Source organism: Lagenorhynchus albirostris, chromosome 13, assembly GCF_949774975.1.
Source record: "Lagenorhynchus albirostris chromosome 13, mLagAlb1.1, whole genome shotgun sequence".
In the NCBI taxonomy this organism is placed as follows: Eukaryota; Metazoa; Chordata; class Mammalia; order Artiodactyla; family Delphinidae; genus Lagenorhynchus; species Lagenorhynchus albirostris.
This window is the reverse complement of record NC_083107.1, coordinates 33183122-33199530: the sequence shown is the minus strand read 5'-3', so window position 1 is coordinate 33199530 and position 16409 is coordinate 33183122. Positions and strand designations below refer to the sequence as shown.

The 16409-nt window shown below is 42.7% G+C and overlaps 1 protein-coding gene across 9 annotated transcripts in view; it reads left to right on the top strand.

Annotated features, from left to right (window-relative positions):
* MEIS1 (Meis homeobox 1) overlaps nucleotides 1-16409 on the top strand; it is a 135369-nt gene that overhangs the window by 27875 nt on the left and 91085 nt on the right. For all 9 annotated transcript variants that reach the window (XR_009543997.1, XR_009543996.1, XM_060168536.1 and 6 more), the window contains exon 7: nucleotides 538-649. Coding sequence is in view for 7 of the 9 variants with exons in the window: in XM_060168536.1 (XP_060024519.1) it covers nucleotides 538-649 (112 nt within the window). In the remaining 2 variants the exon portion in view is untranslated. The remainder of the gene's footprint in view (nucleotides 1-537; nucleotides 650-16409) is intronic.

The window sequence follows — 16409 nt, the reverse complement described above, 5'->3', positions numbered from 1 at the left end:
GAATCTATTGTTATTCTCATTTCTTTTTGTCCCTGTGCCTGGTCCATTTGCCATGTACCATCCGGCAAACAGCTGACACATCCTAGCTATTATGGACCCCGGCCTAACTGTGAGGTCTTAAAAGCTCTGCCATGTTTGCCTTCTAGGGTGAATCAGAAGCCTCTACACACAGACCACCACTCTCGTTTTGCACTTTTAGAGTAGCAGACTATTGTGCCAGAGGGTTGCTTGACATTAAAACACAGTCAGAATGAAGAGGCAGCGGCTTCCCCCTCCCCCCTTCTTTGCCTGGAATGTTTTTGTTTTCCTTAGTAATAAAGCATGCAGTTACTTACAGAATAACTACTGGTAGACATTATTTGAGCTCCGAAGCGGAAATTGGCAAATTTTAGATGCACCGGTGGAGCTCTGAGCTGGCACCATTAGTGTAGGGGGACGGGAAAGATGACGTGGTTGTCCATTCCAGCCCTCCACCACTTTGACACTGTGCGTGTTAACAGACCACTCTATTCAGATGTCTGCTTTGTGCCCTCACAGCCCTCTTGGAACAGAGATCACGATGACACGGCATCTACCCGCTCAGGAGGAACCCCGGGCCCTTCCAGCGGGGGCCACACATCGCACAGTGGGGATAACAGCAGTGAGCAAGGTAGGAGAGCTGTTCTTGTTCTCTTGCTACTTGTGTCATTTTTCAGGGTTGAAAAATTAGAAATGTCTGGTGAGGGACTCTTTATACAGGTTTTCCTAGAACTCTTTATTACAGTTTTTCCTATAAACCCCGTGTAATACGAGAACCGGCTCATCTTATTTTATTCCTCTCGACCCCCTTCTTCTTTCTCTGCCAGACCAGCTGCCTAGCTGCCTGTCGCCTGGCCCCCTCCATAAAACAGGGTCAGTGAATGGACGGAGAGCAGAGAAGTAGATTAGACATTCGAATGTGTGGAAATAGTATGCCACTAATACCCTGCTCTACAAATAAAAAAGTGTTATTATTACTTACCCTTAGAGACTTTTCAAGAGATCATGAAGAAACACCCACTAGGATTCCAACTGAACAATGTCTTAAGATGCCTAGAAGGCAGTGGGCCTTTTAGAAACCCATGCCGGGCTTCCCTCTTCACTGGGTTGAAGCCATTTTTCTGGATTTACTTATTTGAATCTCTTAAGTGCTTGGCTTCGTGGCAAAGTCACACTAAAGGGAATTAGGATGAAATGGCAAGAATCCAGATCAATTTCATTTGTGTGGTTCTTGGAATGCACACACCTGTATGTGTATCTGGGTGTCCATGGATGTGCATGTCTGACTATAACAGGTAGCAGATAAAGTTTAAACAGAAAGTTAAGCTTCAGCAATAAGGTGAATGAGGATTTAGATGTCTTGTACTGCTTTTGATGAGAACTACTGCAGGGTATTTTGTGTTCAATTCATGCAACCGAAGAGAGTATTCTCTCTCTGAATATAAAAAGATGGCTTTATTGAAGTTGACTGAGCCCACAGTAGGTACATGCTTTAAAATCCGGTTTTATGATCATGTTTCACTGGAGTGCTGTTTCCCAACAAAAGAATTTTGTTTTCTAACCGAACTGGGCTATACCAATTAAAATTGCAAAGGCTACAATGAATTGAACACGATTAGTTTGACAACAGAAAAGTTCTTTTTTGGCGGGAGGGGTGGCAGATGTATGCTATTTGGACTGGGAATAACTTCTACACATAGAATTTTAAGTATTTGAGATATTTTATTGTTCAGAGAAAAGTTGCTGATTTCATCACAACTGTAAGTCTAGCAAAAATGGAGCCTGGAAGAGTAAACTGGTTCAGAGCTGAGGCAGAAACTGGTAACCTCTGACCTCTGCCTTTTACTGGAAAACGATATGCAGCATAAATCCACGGGGCCTACTTCCTTTCAAGTGTGCGTATGTCTATGTTATGGTGTTGCTGTTCACAGCACTATAGCTAAGATGAGGTCAGCATTTCCATATGAAGCCCTACTTTCAGAATTCAGCTCGCACCAAGAGTTTTCAGAAGGGTGTAAATGGACTCTCGATTCTTTTTCCTGTACTCCAGAGTTGCTACATGGGGTCGTAGCCTAGTGTTTTGTTTGTTTGTTTGTTTTTCTTTTTCACGTCTTGCTTTTTAAGGCTACCGTCAGGAGGGTCGTTTGGCTGCTACTTTGAAGGCTTGTAAACGGCTGAAATGCATTTGTTTAAAATGGAAACATGAGTTTTCTTAAACATCATCTGATAAAAGGACTTTCAGAGGGCAAATGCCCCACCCCAGTTCTTCCCCTCTGACCTGTCGGAACAAGGAATCAGGAATTTCTCAGGTTCCTTTCTCCTTCAACACGTGTTCTCTAAAGGCCAATTTAATAGTGAATGTGACCGTAAGCCGTATACCCTTCACATTACCAGAGTTTTCCACCTACATCGTTCCTCTTTCTGTTTTTTCATATAAGACCACCACCTCGTTTTTCTTTTTTAAAGCATTTTCATATACATAGTCTCATTGGAATGACCTCAGTTGAACCTGCCTAAAACAACTGTGGTGGCGGATAAACAACCAGGTCTAGCCCCATTTGACAGAGGAGGGACAGAAGCTGTGGACGAGCTGAGCGATTTGTGGAAGCCCTGGTGCAGCAACAGACCTAAAATTTCAGACCCGCCCCTCCCCCCCGCCCGCCCCTCCCCGCACTGCCCTCTCCTGGGCAGTGCGATTTATTCCCTGCTAAACGCGGAATGATGCCTGGAAGTGTTGCTGTAACAACTTCGGTGCATTTCCATGCCAACCACAACGCTTCTCAACTCTCTTTTTCATCCCTGGGACCTGTGGAGCTGGGTCTTTGTGCAGCCTTCGGATTAGCTGTGCACAGTGGCTTTTCCGTGTTCTCCTGTCTGCCTTTTCTGGCAGCCATGGATGTGTAAACCGTGCCAGCAATTGGCCTGTAGCGCATGTGTCCTAAATAGTTATTTACACAGTTTGAGTCCATTTTAGTCAACTGGGTAAATAACAGCCCTCTTCAAAAGATTTATAAATCCATAAATATGTCTTTATACATACCCAATAGACAGAAATAACTCAATCTGTCCAGAACATATCCAAAGAGGTGTTTCCCTCACAGACGGGAGTAATACATATTTTAAAACTTTCTCTGCTGTATTATTTGTACCACATTTCTTTTCTCCTCATTCCTTTGCAATGTTTGCCCCTTCATTATGGCACCCAGGGTACAAAAAAAAGAAATCCCCTAGGCTTTGGTCCTCTGTTAAATAACCTTGTCTGTGGTACAAGGTGGGCATGTAACAGGCTCTGTCCTGTTCTTCTGGACTTTCAAAGTAAAGCAAAGAAAATCGGTCATCCAGGAAGTTTGTAATGTTCTGACAGATTTCAAGATACAGTAACAGTTCCTAGTTAGAGTTCCAGCAATCGGGGGGGATTTTTGAGCGTCTGACGAGTTGCCAAATGAGTGGCTCTTGGGGTTGATAGAGTAGCTTGAGTCCACATTTTTTACCTAAGCATAAAAAAGTAAAGTACAAAATCCAACCCTGGGCATTCTGAAGGGCATATATGTGAAGTATGTAATAGGAAAATGTGAAAGATATTATTATTCAGGGATTTGATGTTTATTCATGATTTACATAATATATCTCTCCCGCAACTCTAATTATTTATCATGGCAACTCTTCTTATGGCATCTACATTCATTTCATAGGAACACTTGTGGCCCCCTGCAGGAAATCGATTCTTTAATAGCAAAAGCGCCTTTAAATGGGCATTTAAAAGGAAGGCCTAACATCTGTGTTTGGTTGGGGACTCTGCTGCTGCGGCCGGGACATTGATTTTGTCTACTTTTTAACTTCCTCAAAGCACTTGCAAAGATATGAGATTGGATTCTTATTTTCTCACTGTCAATGATTTGCTATTTTCCCATTTCAGAAGAGAGAAAAGTAAAGCTCAGAAATACTGAAGTGAGTCACCGTGAGAGTCACCTCCGGATCTTGGTCTCTTGCCTTTGTAACTACTTTAGGATGGGGTGTTTTCAGGACCCCCAAGCAGAGTCTCATAAGATGAGGTGCACATTGGCAGATACCGTTCTCTTTCATGTGTCTTTTTTTTATCCTACTGTGTGTGGCTGCCCTACTGACCATAATCAGGGTCTATTGTAGGAAGCGTGTAGTCTGGACAGGAGAACACCAAGCAAATCTGGTGCCTTTCCCCACCGGATTGTACTCCTCCCCAGGAGGGCTGCCACGGACACTGTATAACCCATGAGCAGCCTTAGCTGTGCTTGACCACATTTTGAGTTTGGGCACGTCTCTGTTTTGGGTTGAAAGTCAAGAGAGACGAATACATGATAGTAATAAAATAATAAAATAACGTATTACAGGCGGTCAGTCAGTGTAGGTATTTCATCCGTCACTTTGTAGAGGAGGTCACAGAGGTTCAGAGAGGCTGAGAGACTTACCCAAAGTCACATACTGGTTGGTGGTACAGTAGGGACTTGAACCCATACCGTCTGACTCCAAAGCCCAAGCTTCTATTTGATGTGATACTGGAGTGTGACTAAGAATGGGAAACAGAGCACTCGAGGGCCATTCTTTCTGTTATCGATTCAGGGACTCTTCCCCCAGTGTCTGCACTGGGCCTGGCACTCCGCTCTGTAACAGTGACAGAGCTGTGAATAAAACAGAATCAGCATTAGCCTCAAGGGGGTTCTACTCTGCCGGGGACTGAGAATCCAGTTTTGTGTGCTGAGTAGAATGATGATCGAGCTATTTACAGAGAAGCAGGATGATTGATATGATTAATTTGTATGATGTATTAAGAGCCTCTACCATTTCACTCATTCTGAAATTTATTGAATTGAGAAGAGGAGCCTACAAAACAAGTAAAGACATTTCTCTTGCAGAACGTTTCCCACTTCAAGCTCATCTCGTTTTCCTCTTTTGTGAGGAAAAAGAAAGTCTTATTTCTACATCGAAATTTGATGTGAAACATTTCAGCCCTAAAGGACTTGACTTGGTCTCTAGAACTTCTAAAACGCACTTATGAACTTCTTTGAGGGCCAGGACTCAGATCAACAATAGTATCTTTGCTCCCACTAAAAAAACAAAACAAACAAACAAACAAAAAGCAAAACCAGCGTGTTTCTGTAAAGAGGAACAATTGAAAAGCATTGCTATTTCTTTATAATAAAATGTATCAGTAGCGGCCAGTGCCTCCCACTGTCCCCTCCCCTCCACGCCAGCTTTTGTAGGAGTTCAGGCAACCTATAGGCAGAAGGCAATTCCATTTATTATTGAAGGGAATCTCGAGGCGGTCGTTTCAGACCTGTGAAGCCAGCAGGCAGAGCAGGGTGAGAGGGAGCGGGGGCGTGAGGCAGGGAGACGGATGTAGGGAAGGGCCGCATTTTGTTCCAGATGACTAAGCAACGATTTATATACCCGCTCGTCTTTTTACATGAAGAAGAAAAGTAATAACAGCCCAAACCCAGGCATTTGAAACAGTCAGCTGTCTGATGAATAATGGGATAGGTGGGAAGGAGCTCTCTGATTGGATGTCTTAATGAGCAATTTCGCACAGAGTTTGGGCTGCTGTTCCCCTTGACCTTTGCCCTTTATTGACCAAACTGACACTTCATTTTTCACATACTTCCAATTATGTCTCGGCTTAAGTGTTGCCCTCCCTCCTTTATTTCTTTCCTATGGACAACTTGAGAGTAGTTGAGGCCACGGAAGATATTTTAATTTGAAAAACTACCGTAACAACTCAGGTTTAGGATACAATCTGTAATCCTCAGTTTTTCGGATGAAGACACAAAGTGAATACTGCTTGTTTTGAAACAGTTTTCTGTCTTTCTTTTTTTTTTAATCTCAACTTATTTTAAAAACAAAATGTTTATAATAACCTAAGAACCCTGAAAAGGAAGAAAAATGTTTAAAAAGTAGGGTTTTGTTTTTTTTTTTTTCCTTGCATCTGTCTGTTGGTCAGAGTGACTTGAATGATTTTAGATCTGCTCACACTTACCTCTTAAGCCTTGTTCTTCTCCGGGAACTTCTTATATTTCAATGGCACTAGAATGCATATTGAAAAAATGCTTTGGTGAGAAGAGAAAAGGAAAATATAATTGTGACCACAGGCCTTAGCCCTTGGGCCACTGCAGCCCTGTGTGGTACTTGAGTTACATTTAATGTTGTATTCAAATTAAAGTGTGGTCTTTGCTTGCAGTGGCAGGCAGAATAGGAAAATGATTTCCTGATGGGAAAAGTCAGGTGTAAAAAAGAAAGGGGAAGTCATTACACGCTGCAAATCCATGTTATCCAAAGGTCCATATTATTAACTTATCAAACACGTTGAATTAGATGTATGGACAGAGAATTGTTTTCCCAAGAACACCCCATACTCTAGTCACCTTACCTTTTATTGACTCATTAAACGTGAGTAACCGTTTTCTGTTCTCCATTTGCTTGACTTCTAGCATCATGAAAGCAGATCGTCTTAAAACAAAGAAAAGTAACTTCATCATCTAAAAGTCATAACTGTTTATTTAGGGGCATGAACTTGGCCATGAGTGTTTTCACAGAAAGTGCGTCTTCTCACTATTAGGCTACATCAGTAGTAAACCTGGTCATTGCTTTTCATCTTAAACAACTGAAAAATTCATTTGAAATTATTTACTCCCAAATAGGTTTCCCTCGAACACAGAAGTATTTGCCTCAAGTAGATGAAGTGTTACCTACTTTATTATGTAGCCCTCTGGCATATCCATCGCATATTTTTACTATAATATGGTAATGAAAGAATGTAAAAGGCAGACAAAGGTTCTATCTTTTTCTGTAAGGTGACCTCTGTTACCAAGTAACTGCTTTACTTATGAGCTTATTAAAAACTCAAAAAATGAGCTTTTCATACTTCACGGGCATTGATGTGAAAATGAGCTGTCCTGTGAGTGGTTTTCTTGATCATTTTTAGAACAATTGATTAGCCAAAGAGCTCTGTCATTAGTTGACATTGACTGATAGCAATTTGTCACGAGCTCTGAAGGTCAGCTAGACAGTTGGAGTTTCAGCCTGCTTTTGATTGACCTTTACAGAGTCCATCCTCATGTGACTGGGTTTGAATGGGTCTGACCCTCGATTGGAAAAGGCAGGGTATTAGTCAGCAGGATCATTTCGTATATTTTCTGTTGATTGCTCATTTTTATTTATGTGTGAACTCAAGGTCTGGATAGCTTATCACATTTTGTACTCTAGTTTTTGAAACTTAAGAGGTGTGATACTTGTTAAGTATGGCCTTAAAACCACAATTCTGTTTTCCCTCTGGTTTGCAATGTTACGGTGGACTTGGTATGTGATGTAGACTTTGCTGCCGACACTTGCCGTTGTCATCTGTGCAGATACTGGGATTTTGTTGCCTGTGATGGGTTGGAATTTTGTTCTTGCTGTGATTGTTTCTTAAGAGATACCAACTCCAGTGTGGCTTGTAGGACTTCTGAAATTATACACCAGTTCTCTGACTTTCCTAGAATTAATGGCATCGGTCTGTCAAGAATCCCGTGATAGTTTAAAAAATGAGTGGTAAAGAATTCTATGAATAATGATGTTATGTCAGTTCATCAGGAAGTCCTACAGCCAGAAGGTATGAAAACTTTTTAGAGAGGTATCTTCTCTTCAGTTTCACTCAGTCTGCTGTAAATTAGAGAAAGCTTTTCTGGCTATAACAACATTGGCGTTTCACCGAGAGTGGGATATATTTTCTATTGTAGTGGACCTGGAAGTTAATGATTCATAATGCTTAGTTCTTTCTTTCCAAGACCGTTAAGTATTTTTCAAAAGCACATCTCGTGTAGAAGAATATATTCCACACTCTTATTAATAACATGCATTTTACTGCCTTATGTAAATAATAAAAATGGTGACCTGAGCTTTAAAAACCCAGATCCTACTGTGTAATTATTTAATTCAGTTTCCAAATAAGGCCTTTTTTTTCTCTTATTCTCTCTCACCTTCCCTTCTTCTCTCGATTCTGCATTGGGTTTTAAACTATAAGCAATAACTTGTTTTTCAGGTCCATCCTCCTAGGCATTCCAGGGCCACCGCACAGCTGAAACATGTGTTTCAGTTTCTACCCAAGAAAATAAACCAGGAGAGAATCCATTGTCCCCAGTGGGGGATTCTTCACAGGGTGTCATTCTTGGCAAGGCAGAAGTGAGGAAGTTAATTTTAGGGAAGCATCCATTTAATACAGCCCAAGGAGATAAAAAGAGTTTAGAATTATAATCACTTCTGCAGATGAGCCAAAATATGATCACAAGTTGTACTTAAGGAGGGAAATATAAACGTATGCATTCTAGTCAAGTCACCAGAAATGGATTAAGCACTGACTGTGTGGAAGGTGTGCTGTGTGAGGCTATAAAAATGAGTAGGTCATAGTAGTTGCCCTCAGGAAGTTCGTGTGTGCTCCCAAGAGCGTCAAGCATATGCAAGTGAAATATTTGCTAAATGCTGAATATTCTTAGGGAGCTGTGAGTGTGTTTATTTCACAACACACCAGTGACCCAGACACAGTGAACTCTGTGGTCAAGGCTGTTGACTGAAACACAGAGTGGGTAGGATTTGGCCTAACTTGCAGAGGGACACCTCTACCTTCGTCCTCTGACTGCCATGTAAGTTCAGCATCTCTGGGCCCTATGAGGCCACTCTAGGGAACTTGGTTCAGTTTTCCCGTGTGGCCACCCGGGGCCTTTGCTGTTTGAACCAGTGGGTCATCATTGCTTTCTCCACCTTTAGTCATGTGGCTGCTGACTCATACTGGTCTTCTTCAGGGGACCTTGACATTTTCTGGGGGGAGGGGACCCCTTTGGCAATTTGGTGAAGTCAATGGATACCTAGTCAGAGTAATATTTTTATTAACACACAAAATAAAATACATAAGATTATAAGGGAAACTAATTATATTGAAATCCAGTTATCAAAATATTTTATTTTAAAAAATAAATAAATAAATTTATTTATGGCTGCGTTGGGTCTTCATTGCTGCGCGCGGGCCTTCTCTAGTTGCAGTGAGCGCGGGCTGCTCTTCATTGCGGTGCGCGGGCTTCTCATTGTGGTGGCTTCTCTTGTTGCGGAGCACGAGCTCTAGGCACGCAGGCTTCAGTAGTTGTGGCATGCAGGCTCAGTAGTTGTGGCTCACAGGCTCTAGAGCTCAGGCTCAGCAGTTGTGGTGCACAGGCTTAGTTGTTCCGTGGCATGTGGGATCTTCCCAGACCAGGGATTGAACCTGTGTCCCCTGCATTGGCAGGCGGATTCTTAACCACTGCGCCACCAGGGAAGTCCTAACAAAGTATTTTAAAACACAAATCGTAATATAGTGATATAAGTGCCTCGTTTTAATATGCATTAAGTAACAAGGTCTAGCAATAATTCTATTGTCTATCACGTTTTTGAAATAGTGATGAATGTAAATGGTGTCTTAAGAAATTTGTAACAACTGTATTGTATTATGTGAATATGATTTCCATGGGTGACAAAGTCACAGGTCCTACTAATAGTTCTGTGGTTTGTTACGTACCTAGATACACACTTGAAGTAAATGCTAATTGCAGTTAGAGGTTAGTGAGAAAAAAAGGTTAATTTTTTTTTTCCCTTCCAAGTACTTGGATCTTATAAATTCTAACCATGGATCCCCTTGTAGTGGGAGGGTCTATGTAGTCCAGGTTAAAAACTTCTAAACTAATTTGTGTCATCTGCAGGAAGTACCCCCAGATTGGAGGAAGTGATCCTCTTCTGTGTTGTCAGGGCATCCTGTGTTTTATCGTTTCTTATAGATTGAAATGAGCCATTCACGCATCAGCCTCCCCAGGATGCCCCTGGGAAGGGACTATGTCTTCTTCATCTTTAACTCTCCTGTGCCCAGCATAGTTATGACACATGGCCACTGATGGATAATTATTTATTGAAGAGGGTTGGGAACCCTCTCATGCTTTCAAACTGTGATTACACTACATTCCCTCGGGACTGCTTTCTTTTGGGTGCCAGATGGCTAATCTCGCATGGTAATCTCTGTCAAGATGTGAATAGATACGTAGGTCTTGTGTGTTCCCACCCGCAGAAAGGCATTTCAACCGGGGCACTCAAGGAAAGATTTGACAGGTAGCTCTTTCAGAAGTTGGATGGGTTTGCGGATGTACCTTAAATCACAGCATCCACATAGTTGCTGGTTCCGCCTACTCCTACTTGAGTTCCACCCTCTGGCCCTGAATGGGCTTCCAGTAGAGGATGGGTGGGGACTGGCTACAGCATTTCAGTATCTTTTGAGGGATCTTAGGGTAGAGGTTAAGGATGAATTACAGGAGTAACTGTGCCACCCTGGGAGGATGCTTTTATGTCCTGTGCTGTTCCCAGCAGCAGACATGATTGCATTCCCTGGGATGTGATATTTAGCTCTTCTCCTGAATTTATCTCTCTCCCTCATGACTGCTAGCACTAATTAAGGATAGTGGTGGAGGTTTTGGCTGTTGGCCTAGCAAAAACTAACCCAAACAGTAAATTTATGCCAAGCGTTTTCCTTAAAAAGAGGTGGGCGTTGTCTACCTCTTACATTGATTGGTCCCAGAAGTGTAGTTGATAAGTTGGGGTTTGCTCAAGTGTCTGGCTTTGTGGATTAGTTCAGTCTTGCAGATAATTTTCCGTAATTACTTAACCTAAAAGCATTCTGTTTGATTAGTACAATTAGCTTTAGCCTTCCCACATTTACCAATATCAACCCGTACGCATTCCTAGACGAAGCTTATTTTATCTCCTGACAAAGAATGGAAGAGGTAGAACTTCCTTCTACTTATTCCCATATCAGGAGAAAAAGAGAACATGACCTTATCTAGAAAATCTTAAATTTTCTTCAAAATCATATATTTTTAAGAAAGGGAGAATTGAAGAGTGAATGCAGAAAACATTGAATTTGCCAATAGGTTTGTAGCTAGATTATTAACATTAATCAGTTCTCTCTCTTTAAACATTTCATTTGTTTTAGTTTGACTCTTTCCTTGAGTGCCCCTATTACAATGCATCTGTGAGAGCAGGACAGTTAGCACCTTGTACCTTGTGCCCTTTTGGACTTTGATACCTTGGGAGAAAAAGGATATATCTTAATTTTACAGTGCTTTGACATATTTTCCTTTCCTTTCTATGAAAGGATTTAAGGAAATTAGCAAAAGTATACAATAGGATTCAGATGAAGTAGATGAAGATATCAGAATGAAAGGAAAATAAATGAGAAGTCAGTCTTAAGGGTAGTAAGGAACAATATGAATTATAGGATCATGTCCATTTGCTAGAAGTAGGCAGTTAATTTGGCTCTGAGCTTCCTAGCAGCCAAAATGAAGAGTGAAATATAATTAGTTACAAGCTTTAGAGCATCCATGGAAGTGTTGCTCAGAAGAATCCCTTTGACAGGCATTAGGACCCACACGTGCTCACCCAGGAAATCCAGTGAGGTGGCATAGGCTGACATCCTAACAACACCTGTAGGGCTCCTCTACATTCCCCTCAGCTCCTAGCACAGTACTGCAAATAGAGTAAGTGCTTGATAAATATTTGATTGATTTGTTCGGATGTCTGGATTTATATTCAGCCCATTTGCACTTTCACTCCTTGGTATCTAAGCCTGTCTCGATTTCCGTAGTCGAAACAGATGACAGCCTGTCTTCATGTGAGCCACAGTGCTGATCATTTCGCGATGCCATGAGACCTTTTCCCACTTTTCCATCTCCTTCTTCTGACCATTTCATGGTGAGCCAACTCCATTCTTTTTTCCCTGCACCTGGGGCTTGGGATGCAGGCGAGAACGCCCTTGTCCTTCTCGTTATTATCCTCTGAAACAGGGCTAATGGAGCCAGAGAGATTCAGATAAGTGACGGTGAAAATGGAGATGTCGAGGGACTGAGGTGGGACACCGGGATGGGAAGATGCAGGGGCCACGGTCTTTAACAACGGAAGTTCTGATGGAATATGATTTCAACCTATAAAATAGGAGCAGACTGTGTGTTGTGAATATTTGGATTACCAAGCACTCAGAACATCTCCTTATGTGAAAGGAATTCTTTTAGTGCCAATAAAAGGTATTGTTTTGGGACTTCCCTGGTGGCGCAGTGGTTAAGAATCTGCCTGCCAATCCAGGGGACACGGGTTCGATCCCTGGTCCGGGGAGATTCCACATGTCACGGGGCAATTAAGCCCGAGAGCCACAACTACTGAGCCCATGTGCCACAACTACTGAAGCCCGCGAGCCTAGAGCCCATGCTCTGCAACAAGAGAAGCCTCCGCAGTGAGAAGCCCACGCACCGCAATGAAGAGTAGCCCCCGCTCGCTGCAACTAGAGAAAGCCAACACACAGCAACGAAGACCCAACGCAGCCACAAATAAATAAATAAAAATTTTAAAAAAGGTGTGATTTGATATTGTGAATTTTAAGCTGATGAGAGGAATTCTCCCAAAAGGAGAAAAGGTGAAGACAGAAATAGCCCCATTCACTAACTCACTGAGTACTAATTGAATGTCCACTATGTAGTAGCCCATTGCTAGATGTGAGAATTGAGAGTGAAAGAGGCTATTCCTGGCATCAAGAAGCTGGCAGTCCTGTGGCCGAGCAGACAGTTCACACATGGTAGGTTAAGTCTCGTGATTCAGTGGGCTCAGTGTAATTTGGAAGCAGAGGAACAGTACCTAACAAACTGGTGAAGATGGAGCGACTGCCTCTCCCCATCCTTCCACGGCAGGCATCCTTAATAGATCACAGTGCACTTTCTCCTTGAGCTTGAATGGGACTTGGATGTGGGTCCTTCTCGGCACAGCACTCCAGGCAACCACTACCGCATCCCCCAGAGTTAGCCCTGGAAGCAACCTGCTTTCCTTCCCAATCTCCTAGCCAGCTCCCCCAAGGAAACTTGGGGAACTTGATAGAAACTTGGGATGGATGGAGAAGTAGAAGGGCATGCGAGGCACAGAAATTAGTTTGTGTAGAGGCATGAAGGAGAGAGAAAGCATGACACTCCCGAGGCTTCCCGTACGCCTCAGTGTGAGCAGAGAACATGGGAAAGGGAGAGTCTAAGGTGAGGCCAAGAGGTGGCAGGGCCAGACCACGAAGGATCATAGAGGTCATCTTAGGGAGCTGGGAGTTTGTTGGGAGTTGGGGAGCCACTGAAAACGTTAGAGTTGTGTCCTGGTCAGATCCGAGTGAAGGAGGGATGGGTGGTGAGGAAGCTGGGGCCAGTGTTGCTGCTGTTTAGAAAGGCTGAGCACACGGACTGAGGCAGGCAGGGGAGGCTGCAGAGAAGAACTTTGGAGGAGGAGACTGGACCAGACGGAGGGGTGCGGGCGCGTGGGGTTCAGAAGGGCCTGGAAACAGGCCAGGTCTCAGAACACTGCTTTCTAGACCACAGGTCCCTTCTAGCACGCTCACTGTCTTCTGAGGGTAGCCTCCCAAAGGTGGGCTGGCCACTGCTGGCTCCGGCTTCTCCTCTGGACACTCTTCCCACCCTCTCCGAGGGTGGCCCGCTGAAGCCCGGCCACCACCCTCTGCTGCCCTGCTCTCCCGCGGAGAAGTCTCTGGCTCCATGGTGACCCGGGGGCTGCGTGGAAAGGAAGAGGCCAGCCAAGCTATCATGGGAATCTGGTGACTCATTTCATCAGTTTACTGTTCTGAACTTGAGGTGACTTCCCCCCTTGCTTGACAACTGATGGATGAGCGTTTCCTGAGTATCTGCAGAGTAGATGCTTTGTTTCATGGGCCTTCGTGTTCATGGACTCCCAGTGGGTCCTAATCCTGCCTTCCCACTTCCCAGGCGGCTAATTTCTCTTCGTATGTAGAATCTTCAAATTACCTGCCAGACTTAATCGACTCCAGGAGGAAAATAATATACTCTTGCGCCTGCAGATACAGCTCTAGTTCCTTCTACTTTTTGCCTGAACGTTAAAGAATGAAGGATACTTCTTTATACTGTAACAGTATTTTCTTGACTCACAACACTTTCACCTCGTACTTAATATGTCTACATTGAAAGGTGTCTTTTAAAATAGTATACTTCATTTTGTGTGTCAGTTTTCACCTTCTTTCCCAGGATGTGGGTTTGTGTATTTTAGGAAGGATTGTCCTTTACTTCGTTTCCAGATGTCCTGAGCCTCTTTTTTTTTTTTTTAAGTTTTTTTTTAATATCTTTAATGGAGTATAATTGTTTTACAATGTTGTGTTAGTTTCTGCTGTACAACACAGTGAATCAGCTATATGTACACATATATCCCCATATCCCCTCCCTCTTGAGTCTCCCTTCCACCCTCCCTACCCCACCCCTCTAGGTCGTCACAAAGCTCGGAGCTGATCTCCCTGTGCTATGCGGCAGCTTCCCACTTGCCATCCATTTTACATTTGGTAGCGTATATATGTCAATGCCACTCTCCCTGATGCTCTTCATAGGAAAGGAGTCAGCTTTGGAAAATATTAATTGCTCCACTAAATGATGGAATGTTAATCAAGGCTACATAGCAAGAAGTAGAAGCATTCCTTTAGGGCTCCAAGAATATTCCTTAAGCTTATTTTTCATAACCGAAGTGGAGGCAGGAGGCTTGTGTTATGTGGGTCAGAATCATCATCCTAGATCGTGGCCGTGGTCCTTAGATTTAGTTTCCGTATTTCAAATGGAGGCAGTAGGTTTAACGTGTCTTACTTTGCAGCTGGAACAGATTCTATTTTTAATCTGTAAATTGAATGTGGCGAGGAGCCATGTGCTGCCCAGATCCCAATGCATAACTCCTGTTGCTATCAGTGAGTTTCTTGATGGATTGGAAGGAAGTATTTATTCCAAATATCTCTCTGACTCTGTAGAATTAAACATGCTGAACAAAACCTAGCACTTTTCAAGTTAAAACGAAGTGTTTTCTCAGGTAGCAACCATGCTGGCTTAAAGGAATCATGCGACAATCCCAAACAGACACACACACACACAGAACCGTAGAATTGGTTTTCAGGCAGAGAGAGACAACTGGGCTCAGGATCCTGGGTGGCAGACAGAGTAAAGGGCGTGGCTGTATTGATACACAAAATTGCCTTTAAATAGAAGAGATAAGGGGAGAAAACCTTTTCTCTGGATGGTGCTCTGCTCATGGCAATGCACACATTATTGTTGGTGAGCAATCCGAGAAAAAGCCCTCCTGTACTTCCTCACTCTTATTCCCCAGTGGTGGGAATGGTATGGCAATGTTTGCTTAGGACTGACTGGTGTTTGCATCTATAAATAAATGTACTCAAATCATAATTGTTATTAACAGGATTGCATGATTACCTGGCAATCGCCTCGTTCTGAGATAGCTTTTGGATCACCTGTTCGCTGGGAACATTTGACAGACCTATGTTTATTACCCAATTGAATGTCAGTAGCAATTGCAGCTAAAGATAAACAAAAATGCAAGTACTTGTTGACCTTGACTTTTTTCCACAAGAGATTGGACTTGATGGCTCTATTGCTGTTGAGCTGATAAGGGTTATAAACAGTAGTTTAAGGAAAATGTTTTATTCCCAGAGGAGAATACCCTATGTGCTGTGGGAAATGGCAGTAGCCATGTATACCCTTTGCCAGATTCCCTTAATTCACCTTTATGTGGCCTGTGGGAAAAGGATATGGGTGGGGGGGGGGACTTTTTATGGCTTTAATGTACATTTGCATAGATTGTTATAAATTGTGAATGGTGTAGTCAGCAGATTACATACAATTTTAGAAGAAGCCAATGAAGTTTCTGTGATTTATGATATTTAGTAATATGATTTCTTCATAAACTATCACGTTAATATAATATTGTGTTTCAGAGATGCAGAGCTTGTAAAAACGCAATACGGTGCCCAAATGCTCTTTCCGATTCTAATTAAAAACATAAAAATATTGTTGGTTAGTAATCTCACTAGGGGCAAAGAGAGAGGAAATGAACCTGGTGAATATATTGACATGGGACACTATGAAAGGACACTGGGGGATGTGGCAATCAGCACTTTTATTTGGGCACAAGTCTTATTAAGTTCCAGATTTGAATCAAGACACTTTGGGCCATTAAGGATTCCCCGTTTCTTGGTGAGGCATAAAGCCTCGGTGACTTGTCCTATTTGCTCTTTAAAATCCCACTGCATTTTCCTTTTGAGAAGAGGTGCTTTGGCTCAATGCCACTGGCTTCAACTTTTGCTCTTAAAATGTTGTTTTGATGCATAGTGTAGTGATGGCTGAATTGATTTCTGTGCATAAACGGTGGCCTAGATTCTTGCCCTGTGGAAATCCATGGAATTAAGAACTGTAGGTTCCCGGAGTGATAAGAGGTAAGCAAATGATTAGATATGCATGCAGGGAAAAAAATAGAGATGCTTGTAGAATGGAAAT